This window comes from Lampetra planeri, chromosome 1, assembly GCF_965212315.1.
Source record: "Lampetra planeri chromosome 1, kcLamPlan1.2.h2, whole genome shotgun sequence".
Taxonomy (NCBI): Eukaryota; Metazoa; Chordata; class Hyperoartia; order Petromyzontiformes; family Petromyzontidae; genus Lampetra; species Lampetra planeri.
This window is the reverse complement of record NC_136107.1, coordinates 9780602-9799248: the sequence shown is the minus strand read 5'-3', so window position 1 is coordinate 9799248 and position 18647 is coordinate 9780602. Positions and strand designations below refer to the sequence as shown.

Genomic DNA, 18647 nt, shown 5'->3' with positions numbered 1-18647 from the left:
GCCTCCTGAATACTTACTACATTAGCACAAAAATGACCGACCGAGTTTTATTCGCACCGATCCAGATGGATCCTCATGGGCGAGGTCACAACCCATTGTGAGCATGCGGTCGGAGGGGGTGTCTCTAATTTTTTCAAAGGCCTGGGTTAAATAAATACAGCGGCATAGCGAATTCCATGAGAATAAACACAACCTCGACTATTATTTAGATTTTTTTTTTATTTCAGCAGGAAGGGCCCAATGAGCTGTTCGTTTCTACACAGATATTAGTTACAATTATTTCACTCTGTGCGTAACTTAATAATGTAAGCGCTCTCATTAACTGTAATGCTTACCGTATCCGAGTAACGAGTCTGTCTCTAAGTTTCGATGTCACGTTCTCACCGCGATTATAGCCACGTGTTCACGTATTTCCCATAAGCTCACCTCAATGCGCTACGGACCTTCACAGACGCGGGTTCGATTCCTGAACACTTATGCGTATCACCACGAGCAGGGATCGGCAGTTGACCGCCTCGTCTGGATCCATCCTCGGTCCGCTCAGCCAACAAACGATGATCTGGTGCCGTCGCCGTGTCGGCAATATCAGTGGTCGGGAATTGTGAGACAAAGGCGGCAAGGCATGCGTGGTAGTGGATGATGATCATCTAACCTGTCCACTCGTGCGCAGATTGCCGGCCTTAATAGATGCTCGCTGCATGTAAATGTAAGCTCACACAGGTGTACATGTGCCACGTGCGATGGCATTTACGTACTGTCATGTAGCGCATTTTAAAAAAAATTAATTCGTCTATCCAAGGAAATCCTCAGCAAGTCTCAACACTGCTGTTTAGGAGGGCCACGCATTGGGACGTATGGCCAAATCATCTCCATATATATAAAAGGCAAAGTTGTGATTGTGTGTCTGTTCAAAATGTTTAGCGTACTTCCCGACATGCAACAAACTTGAAATTTGCCATGTGGGTACTTTCCAGACTGTACACCATGCAAAAATTATAAAAAATACACTTTTTTTGGGGGGGGGGGGGGGGGGAGCTCGATAATGCATTTTTTTTTTGCACGGCAAGTGAGCTGTGACGTCACATCTGTCACGTGACCCGCGCATGTGGAAACGTAACGCATTGTAGTCTAGCGGGTAGCGCGCTGCGCTACGAACCCGGCGACCCGAGTTCGATTCCCGCTCACGGCCACCGCCGGTGACGATTATTTCAACCGGTCCTGGGCCTCCCCTAGGTCGACTCAGCCTCAAACGAGTAACTCGTGTGGTGTGTGAACATCGCCACTGGGGAGGCAAAGGCGGCCGGGCGTGGTTAATTCAAGTCCCGGGCGAAGTCGGGTAGTAAAGCTAGTTTTCAATAAGCGGCGTTTTACTTCGTGTAGGAAGGAAATGTTAAAATCCACCACGCCATCTTAGGGGGGGGATACCACTAGAAGATCCCTACGGAAGGATTTGCGAGCCCACTTGCTGCAACTGCAAACTCGCGGTCTACTCGCGGCTCAGCAGCTTGTTGTTTTTTAAATCCTTTATATTAAGTTCACTTGTTTGCTTGCTTGCGCGCTTACGACCATGCAAATCTTTCGGTCGTTTTTTAACCCACTTCCCGTGATCCAATCGAGCTGACATTTTGCACACAGACTCGTTGTGCGTGACAATTAATTTTTCGTAAATTTTTTTTCCAAATTTTTACACTTTTTAGGAAAAAAAAAATATATTTAATTACCAATTGCTTAATGGTGGCAGGCAATCATCTGACCCATAGGTGGCAGCCATCTCAAGCCAGAGGACGAGAGGACTCTAGCCGCCACGCATATAAAGGATTTATAGTGAAAAACTTAGTTTTTACGGGTTAATTTTTTTTGGTCGAGTTTCACGCGAACCTCTGCGTGATCCACCAACAATTTCACCTTCAAGAAAGCGCTGGGTCACAGGCGCCCGCCTCCATGCCCTGATTAATTGCATTGCGGAGGAAGAGGGGAGGGGGGACAAGGAGGCGAGGAGAGAGGTAACGGGAGAGAGAGAAAGCCTGAGGACGCGCACGACTGCGTTCGCCTCTGAATTCAAATCTCATCTCGAGGCTCCGCCTGCTCCGCGCCACCGCGCGCCGTCATTAAAAGAGAAGCCCCGCGTTTGAACTTCGCGCACCCTTTGTGATTTAGATACAGAGAGCACGTGATGAGATCAGTCTAAACTCCAGGCAGTGGGCGGTTGTTACACGCGCCAGCCTCCTTGAGCAATTACATTGGGACCCCCACCCCTAATGTTCAATTCCACCCCCAACCCTCCACTTTTTTAGTAACCCGAAACCCTGGGCCTCGGTGCAGTTTCACTGCCAGCACACTCCGTAGCTCCGTCACTGCGTCGAGTGAGAATGTGTGCCACCTTGCATCATTGCATCACCACCGTGAGCGGCCTTCCACGATGCACTACCCCTGTGCCCCGGGGTTAACTTCAGCCCGAGCTGTCCGGGGCTGGACTCATGGAAATAGCCCTCCTGGTTTGCATCATGAGCTGTACGCCACGATTGGCTGTACTGCCTTCTCCAACGCGCACCTTTTTGCCCTGTAGTCAAGAGTCTCTGCGTGATCCACCAACCCCCACCTACGGGCCTGGTTCTGGATGAGGACACGCGACCACGCCCAGGACTAAATGTGGCAACTGCCAGCTGAGTTTTGAGTGTGGGGCTCCAAAAATTGGACGCATTCTCTGCAAAATCGCTTATGCCTAAGGGACCGTCCATAAATGACGTCACGCACTTAGGCGGGGGAGGGGGGTCAGACATCTGTGACGATGTATGACGAGGGGGGGGGGGGTGAGAAATGTGACGTCACATCAAAATACGCAACTTTAAATACATATAAAAACACGTTCTACTTAATTAAATATAATTGTTATAACAACACTAATTTTTATTAATTTTCATTAGTAACTATATGATTATTTACATTTACTAAGGTCCCTTTAATTTATTCCATAACGGAGCATTTTGCTTCTCCATGGGAGAATGGAGAAGCATACATTTTGTAATATTTTTGAATTAATTTTATGAAACATTTTTATTTTAATGATGCTACCAGGGCTTTTCATTCTGTGGAATGAATATAGGATTGTTATAATTGTGTAATGAGAGCGTCATCGCCTGGATTATGAATGGGGCATGTATTCATTCTACAGCCTTACTTATCCATAGTGGGGTTTGAATCTGGGTGAAAGTTGAGAGGCGGTTCCACCTGGGAGGCTTCGGGATCGTTCGTGAAGGTTCCAGGAGGGGCGTGGCGAGAGGCGAACCTTAGACCCGGGTAGGGGGATATAAGCGGGACACAGAGCAACGGAAAGGGGTGGGTGCTGAAGATTGAAGAGGAGCTTTGCCGCTGCTGCTGCCCCGCCATCTCCATCCACCACGTGGCGGCTTGTCCTCCTGGAGAGCGGGTGAGCGCCACGCAAGGAGAAAGAGACGGAGACGCGTGGCTGTACCGAGCTTTTATTGAATAAACAACTTGGATTACTTACCGTGTCGGAGACCACTCATTTCAATTGTACTCTCCATTTTGCTTCGTTCTACTACGAAGTTTCAAGTCTTTTTTATAGTTATAATTACTTTTAATATTTAGTTAGACGTTGCATATTTCCAAGTGAATTTTATGCTAAATTTCAGCTTTCCAACGCCTCCTTTTTAATACATGGTTTTCTCCTACAACATCAGAGTGCAGCGCCACATTAAATACGCACTACAATGACAATAGTTTAAAGTGATTTTAAGCATGTTTTATTTTCAAAATGGAAATGTGGTTGGGGGGGGATAGAGCTTTGTGACGTCATATTTGAGGGGGGTCTGACTTTGTGACGCCGTGTGACGAGGGGGAGAGGGGGGATAAATCGGCCAAAATCGTGTGACGTCATTTATGGACGGCCCCTAATGCAACAAGACTCGTGCGCGTAGCCATGAGCAAAGTTTGCACTACTCAACATTTTTTTTTACTGAAGCTGAACTCCCACGGTACTCGGCACGTCCCGACACACAACCATAACCGTACATTCCAACAAAGATAAACCATCGCCCGTATAGCCTTAATACACGTCTGGGGCAAGTGCTGTTAGCGAGCATCCATGCAAGCCAGTACGGCACACGAGACGGTGGGAAGGCAGCAACACGCCCGACCGCTTTTGTCTCCACAGTGGTGATGTTCACACACGCACGCACGCACGCGCCACCAGGTACACATTTGAGGCGGAGTTGTGACCTCGCGAAAGGTCCGGGACCGGTTCAGATAATCGTTCACTGGTGTTGACCGTGAGCGGAAATCGAATTCGGGTCGCCAGGTTTGTAAAGCTGCGCACTCACCACTTTGCTCGTGCTCCCCACAGGGTGTGTTTGACACCCCCATGTGACACTCGTGCTACACATCACGCCACACAAGTGACCCTGTCGTCATCGCCGCATGTGTGCCAGACTAGGTGCACACGAAGGCCACGAGAAGTGTTGAGGGCTCCCCGTCATATCACACGCCACGTCGTGCACACGCCACGTTGTGCACAACACCACACACCTTGTTTGCACAGCGCACATACACAACATGACACACGTCACGTCGTGCACACTATGCCACACACACGCCATGCCACGCAACAACGCTCATGCCAAAAGGTGGAAAAGGCTTCCGAGGGTCAATTAAGGCAGCTAACGAGGCGTTGGCGCCTGCAGCCTGTAAATCCCAACTGTGCCCGAGGCGACACGTTCTTTGTGCAGAACCAGCTCCATTGAGAGGTGACATGGCCCTCCCAAGGCTGCACCTGCATAGCAGGACCGGGCTTCGTAGCAGAGGGCACAGTTATCAGCCGAATGCAGAATACACGGATGAAACCCGCATGGACACACAAGATGTACGGGCATGTGCTTTTAGAGAGCACAGAACGAAGGCTGGCATGGCGAATAACCCGGGGGGTGGGTGTGGCGAAATTTACGCCCCGCCACGTGTTTCCCCAGTGCTGCTGTTTATAAACCGCACCCGGTAGTCATTTACGACCGAGTTGACCTAGCACCAGTTTCGATAACACTCGCTACTGTGTTTCGTTTCCATGAATCGAACTCAGGTAGCCAGGTTCCCAGTGTAGTGGACTAACCACTGTACCACTGCTCCACACACATGTATACACACATGCTACCGACCAAACATCACAGGCTGAATGTTTTAGACTCGAGGTTTTCCTGGGTCGGCATATCTTCACAGTGGGTGAGAATTCCCTCTAGCCACGTACGCACCTCTGAGGCCAGTGTATTAGTGTGGTAAAGGAGTATATGGACATCTCATCCAGCCTGCATAGATGAAATGCCACTAAAGCAGTGAGCAAACCTTAACCGGGTATTCTGCACTTACTACATTTTTACCCCTGCAATAAAAATAGCTTTAGCTAAAAGTACTATTTACATGCATGATAGCAAGCCAAAACAATTAATACACTTGTAGTGACTGTGATTGTCACTGTGTGGTGCCGGGCTTACGAAGCCACGGCAGATGTGTTGGCATTACGTGTAGCCCACTTACTGGGCGTAGTACCAGCCCTAGCGGGGCTTGGGTGAGCGCTGGTCAGCGCAGAGGCACCACGTACAGTGTGTGGTGTGGGCTCCCGGTGAGGGAGCGAGAGGGTTTACATTGGGGCATGATACGCTGGTTGGCCTGCCGACACGTGACCGGATGATATTGGAGGGGGGCCACCGGTGGACGGGGGTTGCTGGGTGGTCACGTGGTATAGAGGAGCTCTCGTGAGCCTTCGGGAAAGAGCTCGAGAGAGATCTAGAAGGTGGGCGGGGCGAGGGGCAGAGCCAGCCCCAGCCCAGGCCGATATAACGGGGCCCCGTGAGGGGCTCGGGGTTCTTCGTGTTGCCGGTGAAGAAGATCCACGTCGGGTTAAAGAAGCCTCTAGCCACGCGGTCCGGGACCTAGCTTGTGGTCCGGGCCGGGATAGCGAACCGTGTCTAGTTCTGCTGTAGCGTGGCTAGATGAGCATTCAACACGCAAGTGTAGGTTAGGTTATGTTGTGTCGATTTATTGAATAAATAGTGTTGCTCCCAAGACAACGTCTGCGACTCAGTTGGACTCACTACACACTAATGTGCTACAAGGATATTGTTATGAACATAGTTTATATAAAATGTTATGTTTGGATAGCAACCAAATTGACTATGGATTCGTTGCAGTGGTGCTTGTGCTTGTGCACCACTGCCAATGCAGCATCATGAAAGAAACGATCCGTTTAATAATACTCTGTACGGTTAAGTTAAATATTGGCTTGAGTTTAACCTGCGATGTTACTCCAAGGAACAGAGAATTCGCACAAACACAACATTCTCATTTCAACACTTTTCGTATTGTTTTTATTTTACGTCTTTTTATAATTTATTTCCATTTTTATATTCTCACAATAAAAAACAAACAATATACTGATTCTTTAATTTTTAAAATAATACATTACATGGTATGAGTCGCCTGATGTTATGAGAACGTGTAAAGTACATAATACTGACTTCCAATGCATTTCTACAAGAAATTAAGCAACAATAGCCCTGCCTCATATATGCTGTACGGTAAACGTTTAAACGCAGAGTATAGATTGAGAGTAAAAAATAAAACGGACATAAATTCGCAATTCCTGCACGTGCAGTGGAACAACCTCCGGGACACACCCACTCTCACTCAACTCACTCACAGGTGTCCCTGGATCCCGAACACCCCTGGACCCTGGGCCACACAAGCCAGCCCCTGACCCAGACCACTCAATCACTCTGACCCTGGGGGGTCTCAGCCCTGACTTTTAGCCATACCCGTTGCCGACACTAAGGGCCCCCTGGCCTCACTGGCCCCAGCCGCCTGGCTGACCAGTGTCCCTGTTCCCTGGCCTCGTGGTGGCCTTGGTTTCCGAATGTTGTGGTGGTCCAAGACCCCCTTCCACTGGTCTCCTAGTGGACTTGTCTGCCCAGAGGTTGGGGGAGGGGGAACTGTGGACCTTTAGGTGCCGACAGCACTATGGGAGGGGATAGGTGGGGTTCTGCGGGGGGGGGGGGGGTATCACAATAAATACACGCCTGCAGCACGAGCATAAAAATTATTTACACCTTATAAATATTGTGCTGTACGTTGCAGCATTTACAAAATATACACTGGCCCGCGCTATGGTACAAATGCGATTCAGGTAAATAAATTAAACCGCCCGTGTGAAGCAGCACGCGGTGCGGTGCTGTACACGCCACACATACGACTCTCACAAACAAACACATGCTGAGATCGTAATCCGAGGTCCCTCTTTTCCTGTCTTCTCGCCCGGAACCACGCGGAGCGCGCAGGTTTCACACCCTTGCCTAATGAAAGGACCCATTATGCCGAGTTGCAGACGACCCAAGAATTCACCTGTGCAAGGTGTGCCTTCATACACGTGGGGGGTGGGGTGGGGGGCAGGAGTGTGAAGAAGGAACGGTCCAAAGCAGAAGGGGGGTCGACGGATACAAGGGGAATTCAGAGGGAGAGAGATGGTGGTCACTACTTGGAATTCAATTCTCAATGTAACGCTGGCTCCAATGAGCAAGAAAAGATGAAAATGTAAGCACAAGTACTGTACTTCAAACTATTGCCTTCGTGTGGTCGTGCTGCAGCAAAGAAACAAAAAAGCATCTCAATTCCTGACCGATATGCAGACGCTATGCAGGCAATCTACGTAATTTTTCACTTGCTCAAATAACCCGTCTATGCACATTACAGTGGCAGCTACTTTTAAATACTACAATTGCAGGCGGCGTTATAGTGCGATGGCGATCAAAGTGAAGTACTGGATTTATCCGCAGCAAGCCAGAATGAGTAGTCAAAGTCTGCCCTTCTCGGTAGCGTTTAGTTGAATGAAAGGTGGTTACTTTCGAACGGTAATATGCAAGCCATACACAGCACAGGCAGCTACTACAATAACACTGTAGGGAAAGCCAAAACACCTGCAACTTGTAGAGAACAGCCGGTGAAATATATTGAAATACATTCCGTGCCGCTGGTACTGTTTGTTCGAAACGCCGAGTACATCTCATCATCTGCCAACTACGCAGGCAACTGAATGCTCTCATTATTCTCAACACTTTGTTGCCGTTTGTAGTCACTACAATTGCCAAGTTACCAGAAAATACCAGCTATGAAGTGGGGTTATCTATAACGTTCTTTAACAGGAGTGCTGGAGGGGTGATCACGTTTGTTCACTTGTTTTGCCTCTGCAATGTAGCTGTGACCGACATCAGGGTGTATTTACATATGCAAGCCTGAAACTGGATGTGCACTGGAACATTCACAAGTTTGCCGTCAGGGTCGTTACGTGACGTGCCTACGCGTACGTTTAATTCAGCACTTTTTGCAGTGGTCGCAGCGCCTCCTGTAAATCTCAACGGCAGTGACCGAAGGGGGACGGCAAGACTCAGTGGGGCTTTGTCCCGCTCTCGATGCGGGGGCCTCTCAGCCCTGCGCCCAGCAAGATCCTCACGGGGGGGTGGGGGCAAAGGTCAGACGCACGCACGCACAAGCCTTCCAGAACGTCCACACGACCACATGCATTCTACCGACAACACAAACTAAACAGAAACATTGAAAAAAACGCACAGCTCAAGAAAAGAGCCTCTGTGCCCATTTTCGCAAGAACACGTGAACTTTATACGGAGATTACTTAAGAAGCAAAGCAGAGAGTTGTTCCTTGTCAAGCATGCTCGTGAGATGGGAGAGGTGGAGTAGCCGTACAAGCAAAGCGCTTGTGCATGCAATGCCCTACCCAGCACGGATTCACACAACGAGCAGACAGCCTTGTTAGCGGTCGCGTGCGACAGCTCCCTGACCGAACGCGGACAATGCCGCCAATACGTGACTAACCAGGCAGCGGGACGAGCACAGGGCTAGAGCCGAGCATGCGTGACCCACGCACTTGGCGAGCCCGCTCGCGCTCGCTTGTCCGCCGCTCAAATCATGCTCGCCGAGGTCTTCATGTCACTCCTGCCGGTGAAGCTGCTGCTGCTGCTCATGCCCACGGCGGCGACGGCGGCGGCACCGACGGTGGCGCCATTGTTATTGTTGTTGCTGCCGCCGCTGGAGTTGCTGTTGTTGATGTTGGGGTTGTGCCGCGTGGGGTTGGGGGTGGGCGCCGAGGCGTTGCCGGCACCGGCATCGTCGGGGCAGCCGTACTGCAGGAGCAGCTCGGCGCACTCCTGGCTACCGGCGCGCCGAGCCGCCACGAGCGCCGTGTAGCCGTGCGCGTCCCGCGCACTCACCTCCACGCCATACTGGGGGGCACAGGGGGTGACGCGAAGGCGGCAGCGGTCGTGAGATGCAAACAAACGCAATGATCCCACCCGTGTAGTTTTTTGCCACGCTGGTGGGGCAATTGCTTGTTAGCGGTCACCTATTGTGTATGTTGGGACTTCTTTCGCACCGTACGTAGCCAACCGCACTAATTAGTTGGTACGTCGCATGAGCTCAGTGGCTTTTGTCACACACGGTCGCAGATAAACAAGAGGTTATGTTTGGCTTCGTTGAAGAAATAGGGGATATATCTACGTAATTATTAGTTTAGACATTGGACAATTTAGATAGTTTATTGATGTACTTTTGGACAACTGTGAATACGCTGCAATTTGCATAACAATAATATTGGTTTGTTCATCCGATCCTTCACTCGGCCTCGAGACTAACTTTTCAAGAGTCTTGTCTTGAGATGTTTGCCATTTGAAGTAACTGGTTGTTAAAAGTTTAACCTATGTGCTTTTTACACTGGCCATTAAAGGCACTTTCAAATAAAATGACAAATTTAAGAATACACAATGAGCTGCAGTTGGGTTATTACATCTATGAGAAATTGATGCCACATGACAATAACGGACAAGGGCGGTGGACTGCCAAGGTGGATTTATCAACCGAGCCCAGCAGGGCGAAGCTCTGGACCAGCGTAGAAAAGGTGAGCTGGGAAACTCTTACCAAACCGGCCTCTTGCAGCGATACCCAGTCGCTGAAATGTTTGTTTTCAGCGATGGATAAATATTGTTTTTTGGGCCACATCAACAAATCGGTTCTGGCCTTACGTGACCCATGGGCGGTGTGAGAAGATGAAGTCGCGATCCAAATCCCCACCCCCACCTGCACAAAAGCATCACCGAGCGGACCTCTGCCACGGGACGGGAATCTCTCGTGACGGTGACGAACGTCTCGAATATAAAAATGCAGAAGTATAAGAGGAGGGGGGGGGGGGCGCGGGGTGAGCGAGCCCACGCACGCACCCAGATGAGCAGCTGGGCCAGCACGACGTTGGCCATGGCGCAGGCGAGGTGCAGCGCGGAGCGTCCGTCTCCGTCGCCGTACGTCTCGTTGACGTCGTCGCGCGAGCCGTGCGCCAGCAGCAGCACGGCGGCTCGCAGGTCGTCCTCCACGACGGCGCGCAGCAGCTGCTGGCCCAGCGGCACCTCGCAGGGTGGCGCCGCCCCCAGGAACGCGCGGCTCTCGTACTTGGCACGGATCCAGCGCTCCTTCTCCTCCCTGGTGGCACGAGCAAGGGCGGGTGGGTTGAGACTCGCGTGAGAAGATTCCGTTGGTGGCCGTGCACAAAGCGTCATCCCCAAAGAGATAACGAGTCACCACTTTGTCGGGATGCAAAAGGCAGCTCTCTCTCCCGGTGCTCTCGCTCGTGCCGATTCTCCGATGTGTCGTGGGCGAGTCTGTGAATTGTTAAAGAATCCTCCCGAAAGCAGGGAGTGGACGCGAAAGCATCGCAGATTTTTTTTTTATTTTAAAGGGCTTCACACCTCTCTCCAAACACACATACCGCAAAGACAGATTAAAAAAAAATCGTTAAAGATCTGAATTTCCGTAAAAAATTTATAAAATAAATCTATTGATATATTAGTGGTGACAAATTTGATTGTGAGCGGGTGTCACTCCGGGTCAATTCGTTTTTTTGTCTTGTTTTTATCGAAAACTGAATGAGGAGGGGAAACTCTGTGCAAAGATCTTTGACCTCATTCAGCTGGGATTACAAAAAACGACGAGAGTGCAGCAACACCCCCGGCGGGGAGAAGAAGAGGGATGATTGACAGGGCATGACACGGCACTCTGCAGCGGGGAGGCGAGGGCTCCCCGGAGACTGGGGGCCGTGACACGCTGTCAATCTCAAACGCACGGCGCAAACCCTCGCACCCAAAGAGCCCTCCCCCCCCCCCCATCGCGCACTTTTACTCTAAAACTGTTTATGGGACATTAACGTCTGCGTTCGATGTCTGCGCTGCTTTACTCGCTGAGGTACCACGGGCTCTTTATGCAAAATGACAATAACCTCAACGCGTTTGCGTCCGCTTAATTTAAGGCTTTACAAGGCTTAGGCAATGCACCTCCGATGATTATCACAGTTTTCTACGTACGGTGCGAAAGAAGTTCAACATCCATACAAACGTATCACTCAAATGTCGGGTGGGTTAAATATCAATCCGATATAATTGTTGTTTCAGCGTAATAATAATTATAATGATCCTGATATTTAAAGCAGCGCACGTTTATGAGAACGCGCTCGTGACAAATAACGCTTCCACACAACATTACACAAACATTTCAGCAGCGGGCGACGGGGCAGCAAATGGAGGGCTCGCTAACAGCCTTATTTAATTACAGAAGTCAATTGACACCTCGGTGCATTAGGTGCCCAGATGGCCGAGCTGCACGCAGCGATGGGCCACCCCCACCCTGCCCCCCCCCTTCCCACGCGGCAACCAACGCACACCTCAACGCAAACTCCGCACAGAAGAGGCCACATCGAGTAAGGAGCAAATTTCCTGTGCCTCTTTTTCCCCTCCTGAGACGGAACGCGGCCATTGTCTTTGTGTGGTCAATACAAAAACAGTCCAAATTTCCTCTCCGCGGGGGAGCGAGAGAAAGGAGGGGACGAGGCCCCCTCTGGGCCGGCCCGGCGCTGGCCAAGCGAGCCGGCTGCCGCTGCCGCAGCCGCAGCAGCAGCAGCAGCGCATGCCTTCCCTCTCGCCAGCCGTTGCTAAGAGGCCGGCAGCGTGCAACACCGCGCGGCCAGACGCTCTCCTGCTGCCCCGGCGCAAGGCGCTACGTGTGCCAGCACGGACGACGTTCGCATGATCCAATGGGGGTAGTAACCTATATAATTCATTTTTTGTCTGTCCGTCCGTCCGTCCATCCGTCTGCGTACGCTCCCTACCGGGGGATTTAGCTCTCGGACCGTGGGGTTCGGCGAGATTAAATTTTGCAGGTGGGCACGCCCCCGGCCCCGCGGTAAACTTAGGCATTTCCGATTTTTCGTCTCTAAACTTTAAATCGGACCGATTATCGATTTAGTGCGATGTATCTTTATTTATTTATTTAACGCTTTATTTATTTATTTACTCTTGCCGGCAGGCGCGGACCACGGCGGTTGCCCCTGGCAACGGATAGCAACGCGTTCGCTGCGGGGTGGACGCCATTTTGAATTACCATTAAAAATGTGCACGCATTAACACGCGACTCTGAGGTAAATTCATCAAAGTTTCACGTCCTCTTCACTCCACCCCCACCCCAATGTGTGCAATTACTATTATAGGGTCGGTAGATAATAAAAATATAGCGATTAGACAGTATTATTGTAGCGCGGGGGGGGGGGGGGTAACGGCCCCAGCACCCAGCCTCAGCCGGGTGGGCAATCTAGGCGAGGCCGGAGGCTCTGCACGGTACTAGGCCTCGACACGCAACTCTGTCAGGCGACGAATTTGTGGTATAAACTCGATATACCCAGCGTTGCCCGGGGGAAAAATACATTTAAATCTTCTGAAAACTTTAAAACATAACATTCCAATGAAAATACAACTGTGTAATTAAAATTATAAACCCGACCGCGCCAAGAATCGATTCTCTGAATCGCGAAAAGGAATCGACGGTTGTAGATTCATTTAGAATCGCCTTATTTCCGTTTAATATAAGTTGGTTATAGAGTTGATATAAACTGCTACGAATGGGAAATATCCGGCGTTGACCGGGGCTAAAATATAATTAAAAACTCCTGCAAACTTTAAAACATAACATAGGAATGAAAATAAAACTCTGTAATTAAAAATGGAAACCTCCTATGCGCCAGGAATCGATTCTTTGAATCGCGCAAAGGAATCATCGAAGGTTGTAGATTCCTTTAGGATCGCCCTTAACATGTGGTGAGGGAGAGTGGTGAGTGAGGGAGAGTGGTGAGTGAGGGAGAGTGGTGAGTGAGGGAGAGTGGTGAGTGAGGGAGAGTGGTGAGTGAGGGAGAGTGGTGAGTGAGGGAGAGTGGTGAGTGAGGGAGAGTGGTGAGTGAGTGGTGAGTGAGTGGTGAGAGTGAGTGGTGAGAGTGAGTGGTGAGGGTGAGTGGTGAGGGTGAGTGGTGAGGGTGAGGTTGAGTGGTGAGGGTGAGTGGTGAGGGTGAGTGGTGATTGGTGAGGGTGAGGTTGAGTGGGGAGGGTGAGTGGCGGTTGTTAGTGGTGATTAGTGAGGGGTGAGTGGTGAGGGTGAGTTTGAGTGGTGAGCAGTGAGGGTGAGTGGTGATTGGTGAGGGTGTAATTGGTGAGGATGAGTGGTGAGGGTGAGTGGTTGTTGTGAGGGTGAGTGGTGAGGGTGAGTGGTAAGAGTGAGTGGTGAGGGTGAGTGACGGTTGTGAGAGGTGATTAGTGAGTGGTGAGGGTGAGTGGTGAGGGTTAGTGGTGAGCATGAGTGGTGAGGGTGAGTGTTGAGCGTGAGTGGTGAGGGTGAGTGGTGATTGTTGAGGGTGTGATTGGTGAGGATGAGTGGTGAGTAGTGAGGGTGAGTGGTGAGGGTGAGTGGTGAGTGGTGAGGGTGAGTGGCGGTTGTGAGTGGTGATTAGTGAGGGGTGAGTGGTGAGGGTGAGCGTGAGTGGTTAGGGTGAGTGGTGAGGGTGAGCGGTGAGGGTGAGCAGTGAGGGTGAGTGGTGATTGATGAGGGTGTGATTGGTGAGGATGAGTGGTGAGTGGTCAGGGTGAGTGGTGAGGGTGAGTGGTGAGGGTGAGTGTTGAGGGTGAGTGGTGAGTGGTTAGGGTGAGTAGTGAGGGTGAGTGGTGAGCGTGAGTGGTGAGTGGTGAGGGAGAGTGGTGAGGGAGAGTGGTGAGGGAGAGTGGTGAGGGAGAGTGGTGAGGGAGAGTAGTGAGTGGTGAGGGTGAGTGGTAAGTGGTGAGGGTGAGTGGTGATTGGTGAGGGAGAGTGGTGAGGGAGAGTGGTGAGGGAGAGTGGTGAGGGAGAGTGGTGAGGGTGAGTAGTGAGTGGTGAGTGTGAGTGGTAAGTGGTGAGGATGAGTGGTGATTGGTGAGGGTGAGTGGTGAGGGTGAGTGGGGAGGGTGAGTGGCAGTTGTTAGTGGTGATTAGTGAGGGGTGAGTGGTGAGGGTGAGCGTGAGTGGTGAGGTTGAGTGGTGAGCAGTGAGGGTGAGTGGTGATTGGTGAGGATGAGTGGTGAGGGTGAGTAGTGAGGGTGAGTGGTTGTTGTGAGGGTGAGTGGTTGTTGTGAGGGTGCGTGGTGAGGGTGAATGGTAAGAGTGAGTGGTGAGGGTGAGTGACGGTTGTGAGAGGTGATTAGTGAGTGGTGAGGGTGAGTGGTGAGGGTTAGTGGTGAGGGTGAGTGGCGGTTGTGAGTGGTGATTAGTGAGGGGTGAGTGGTGAGGGTGAGCGTGAGTGGTGAGGGTGAGCGGTGAGGGTGAGCAGTGAGGGTGAGTGGTGATTGATGAGGATGTGATTGGTGAGGATGAGTGGTGAGTGGTCAGGGTGAGTGGTGAGCGGTGAGGGTGAGTGTTGAGGGTGAGTGGTGAGCGGTGAGGGTGAGTGTTGAGGGTGAGTGGTGAGTAGTGAGGGTGAGTGGTGAGCGTGACTGGTGAGTGGTGAGGGAGAGTGGTGAGGGAAAGTGGTTAGGGTGAATGGTGAGGGTGAGTGGTGAGGGTGAATGGTAAGGGTGAGTGGTGAGGGTGAGTGGTGATTGGTGAGGGTGAGTGGTGAGGGTGAGTGGGGAGGGTGAGTGGCAGTTGTGAGTGGTGATTAGTGAGAGGTGAGTGGTGAGGGTGAGCGTGAGTGGTGAGGGTGAGGTTGAGTGGTGAGCGGTGAGGGTGAGCAGTGAGGGTGAGTGGTGATTGGTGAGGGTGCGATTGGTGAGGATGAGTAGTGAGGGTGAGTGGTTGTTGTGAGGGTGAGTGGTGAGGGTGAGTGATGAGGGTGAGTGGTAAGAGTGAGTGGTGAGGGTGAGTGACGGTTGTGAGAGGTGATTAGTGAGTGGTGAGGGTGAGTGGTGAGGGTTAGTGGTGAGCATGAGTGGTGAGGGTGAGTGTTGAGCGTGAGTGGTGAGGGTGAGTGGTGATTGTTGAGGGTGTGATTGGTGAGGATGAGTGGTGAGTGGTCAGGGTGAGTGGTGAGGGTGAGTGGTGAGGGTGAGTGGTGAGAGGTGAGGGTGAGTGTTGAGGGTGAGTGGTGAGTAGTGAGGGTGAGTGGTGAGCGTGACTGGTGAGTGGTGAGGGAGAGTGGTGAGGGAGAGTGGTGAGGGTGAATGGTGAGGGTGAGTGGTGAGTGGTGAGGGTGAGTGGCAAGTGGTGAGGGTGAGTGGTGATTGGTGAGGATTAGTGGTGAGTGGTGAGGGTGAGTGGTTGTTGTGAGGGTCAGTGGTGAGTGGTGAGAGTGAGTGGTGAGGGTGAGTTGTGAGGGTTAGTGGTGATTGTTGAGGGTGTGATTGGTGAGGATGAGTGGTGAGTAGTGAGGGTGAGTGGTGATGGTGAGTGGTGAGGGTGAGTGTTGAGGGTGAGTGGTGAGTGGTGAGGGTGAGTGGCGGTTATGAGTGGTGATTAGTGAGGGGTGAGTGGTGAGGGTGAGCGGTGAGGGTGAGCAGTGCGGGTGAGTGGTGATTGGTGAGTGTGTGATTGGTGAGGATGAGTGGTGAGTGGTCAGGGTGAGTGGTGAGGGTGAGTGGTTGTTGTGAGGGTGAGTGGTGAGGATGAGTGGTGAGGGTGAGTGGCGGTTGTGAGTGGTGATGGGTGAGTGGTGAGCGGTGAGGGGTGAGTGGTGAGGGTGAGTGGTGAGGGTGAGTGGTGAGGGTGAGTGGTGAGGGTGAGTGCTGAGTGGTGAGGGTGAGTGGTGAGAGAGTGGTTAGTTTTGAGGGTGAGTGGTGAGGTTGAGTGGTGAGGGTTAGTGGAGAGTGGTGAGTGGTGATTGGTTAGTGGTGATTGGTGAGGATGAATGGTGAGTAGTGAGGGTGAAGTTGAGTGGTGAGGGTGAGTGGTGGTTGTTGAGGGTGTGATTGGTGAGGATGAGTGGTGAGTAGTGAGGGTGAGTGGTGAGGGTGAGTGGTGATTGTTGAGGGTGTGATTGGTGAGGATGAGTGGTGAGTAGTGAGGGTGAGTGGTGAGGGTGAGTGGTGAGTGGTGAGGGTGAGTGGCGGTTGTGAGTGGTGATTAGTGAGGGGTGAGTGGTGAGGGTGAGCGTGAGTGGTTAGGGTGAGTGGTGAGGGTGAGCGGTGAGGGTGAGCAGTGAGGGTGAGTGGTGATTGATGAGGGTGTGATTGGTGAGGATGAGTGGTGAGTGGTCAGGGTGAGTGGTGAGGGTGAGTGGTGAGCGGTGAGGGTGAGTGTTGAGGGTGAGTGGTGAGTGGTTAGGGTGAGTAGTGAGGGTGAGTGGTGAGCGTGAGTGGTGAGTGGTGAGGGAGAGTGGTGAGGGAGAGTGGTGAGGGAGAGTGGTGAGGGAGAGTGGTGAGGGAGAGTGGTGAGGGAGAGTAGTGAGTGGTGAGGGTGAGTGGTAAGTGGTGAGGGTGAGTGGTGATTGGTGAGGGAGAGTGGTGAGGGAGAGTGGTGAGGGAGAGTGGTGAGGGAGAGTGGTGAGGGTGAGTAGTGAGTGGTGAGTGTGAGTGGTAAGTGGTGAGGATGAGTGGTGATTGGTGAGGGTGAGTGGTGAGGGTGAGTGGGGAGGGTGAGTGGCGGTTGTTAGTGGTGATTAGTGAGGGGTGAGTGGTGAGGGTGAGCGTGAGTGGTGAGGTTGAGTGGTGAGCAGTGAGGGTGAGTGGTGATTGGTGAGGATGAGTGGTGAGGGTGAGTAGTGAGGGTGAGTGGTTGTTGTGAGGGTGAGTGGTTGTTGTGAGGGTGCGTGGTGAGGGTGAATGGTAAGAGTGAGTGGTGAGGGTGAGTGACGGTTGTGAGAGGTGATTAGTGAGTGGTGAGGGTGAGTGGTGAGGGTTAGTGGTGAGGGTGAGTGGCGGTTGTGAGTGGTGATTAGTGAGGGGTGAGTGGTGAGGGTGAGCGTGAGTGGTGAGGGTGAGCGGTGAGGGTGAGCAGTGAGGGTGAGTGGTGATTGATGAGGATGTGATTGGTGAGGATGAGTGGTGAGTGGTCAGGGTGAGTGGTGAGCGGTGAGGGTGAGTGTTGAGGGTGAGTGGTGAGCGGTGAGGGTGAGTGTTGAGGGTGAGTGGTGAGTAGTGAGGGTGAGTGGTGAGCGTGACTGGTGAGTGGTGAGGGAGAGTGGTGAGGGAAAGTGGTTAGGGTGAATGGTGAGGGTGAGTGGTGAGGGTGAATGGTAAGGGTGAGTGGTGAGGGTGAGTGGTGATTGGTGAGGGTGAGTGGTGAGGGTGAGTGGGGAGGGTGAGTGGCAGTTGTGAGTGGTGATTAGTGAGAGGTGAGTGGTGAGGGTGAGCGTGAGTGGTGAGGGTGAGGTTGAGTGGTGAGCGGTGAGGGTGAGCAGTGAGGGTGAGTGGTGATTGGTGAGGGTGCGATTGGTGAGGATGAGTAGTGAGGGTGAGTGGTTGTTGTGAGGGTGAGTGGTGAGGGTGAGTGATGAGGGTGAGTGGTAAGAGTGAGTGGTGAGGGTGAGTGACGGTTGTGAGAGGTGATTAGTGAGTGGTGAGGGTGAGTGGTGAGGGTTAGTGGTGAGCATGAGTGGTGAGGGTGAGTGTTGAGCGTGAGTGGTGAGGGTGAGTGGTGATTGTTGAGGGTGTGATTGGTGAGGATGAGTGGTGAGTGGTCAGGGTGAGTGGTGAGGGTGAGTGGTGAGGGTGAGTGGTGAGAGGTGAGGGTGAGTGTTGAGGGTGAGTGGTGAGTAGTGAGGGTGAGTGGTGAGCGTGACTGGTGAGTGGTGAGGGAGAGTGGTGAGGGAGAGTGGTGAGGGTGAATGGTGAGGGTGAGTGGTGAGTGGTGAGGGTGAGTGGCAAGTGGTGAGGGTGAGTGGTGATTGGTGAGGATTAGTGGTGAGTGGTGAGGGTGAGTGGTTGTTGTGAGGGTCAGTGGTGAGTGGTGAGAGTGAGTGGTGAGGGTGAGTTGTGAGGGTTAGTGGTGATTGTTGAGGGTGTGATTGGTGAGGATGAGTGGTGAGTAGTGAGGGTGAGTGGTGATGGTGAGTGGTGAGGGTGAGTGTTGAGGGTGAGTGGTGAGTGGTGAGGGTGAGTGGCGGTTATGAGTGGTGATTAGTGAGGGGTGAGTGGTGAGGGTGAGCGGTGAGGGTGAGCAGTGCGGGTGAGTGGTGATTGGTGAGTGTGTGATTGGTGAGGATGAGTGGTGAGTGGTCAGGGTGAGTGGTGAGGGTGAGTGGTTGTTGTGAGGGTGAGTGGTGAGGATGAGTGGTGAGGGTGAGTGGCGGTTGTGAGTGGTGATGGGTGAGT

General features: G+C 52.1%; 1 protein-coding gene across 2 annotated transcripts in view; it reads right to left on the bottom strand.

Moving 5' to 3' along the window:
- Positions 1 to 6342: 6342 nt before the first annotated feature.
- LOC144717294 (arf-GAP with GTPase, ANK repeat and PH domain-containing protein 1-like) overlaps positions 6343 to 18647 on the bottom strand; it is a 170946-nt gene continuing 158641 nt past the window's right edge. For both annotated transcript variants that reach the window (XM_078592750.1, XM_078592760.1), the window contains 2 exons: positions 10284 to 10539; positions 6343 to 9293 (listed from right to left, as the gene is read on the bottom strand). In XM_078592750.1, coding sequence (XP_078448876.1) covers positions 8973 to 9293; positions 10284 to 10539 — 577 coding nt within the window. In that variant the 3' untranslated portion in view covers positions 6343 to 8972. The remainder of the gene's footprint in view (positions 9294 to 10283; positions 10540 to 18647) is intronic.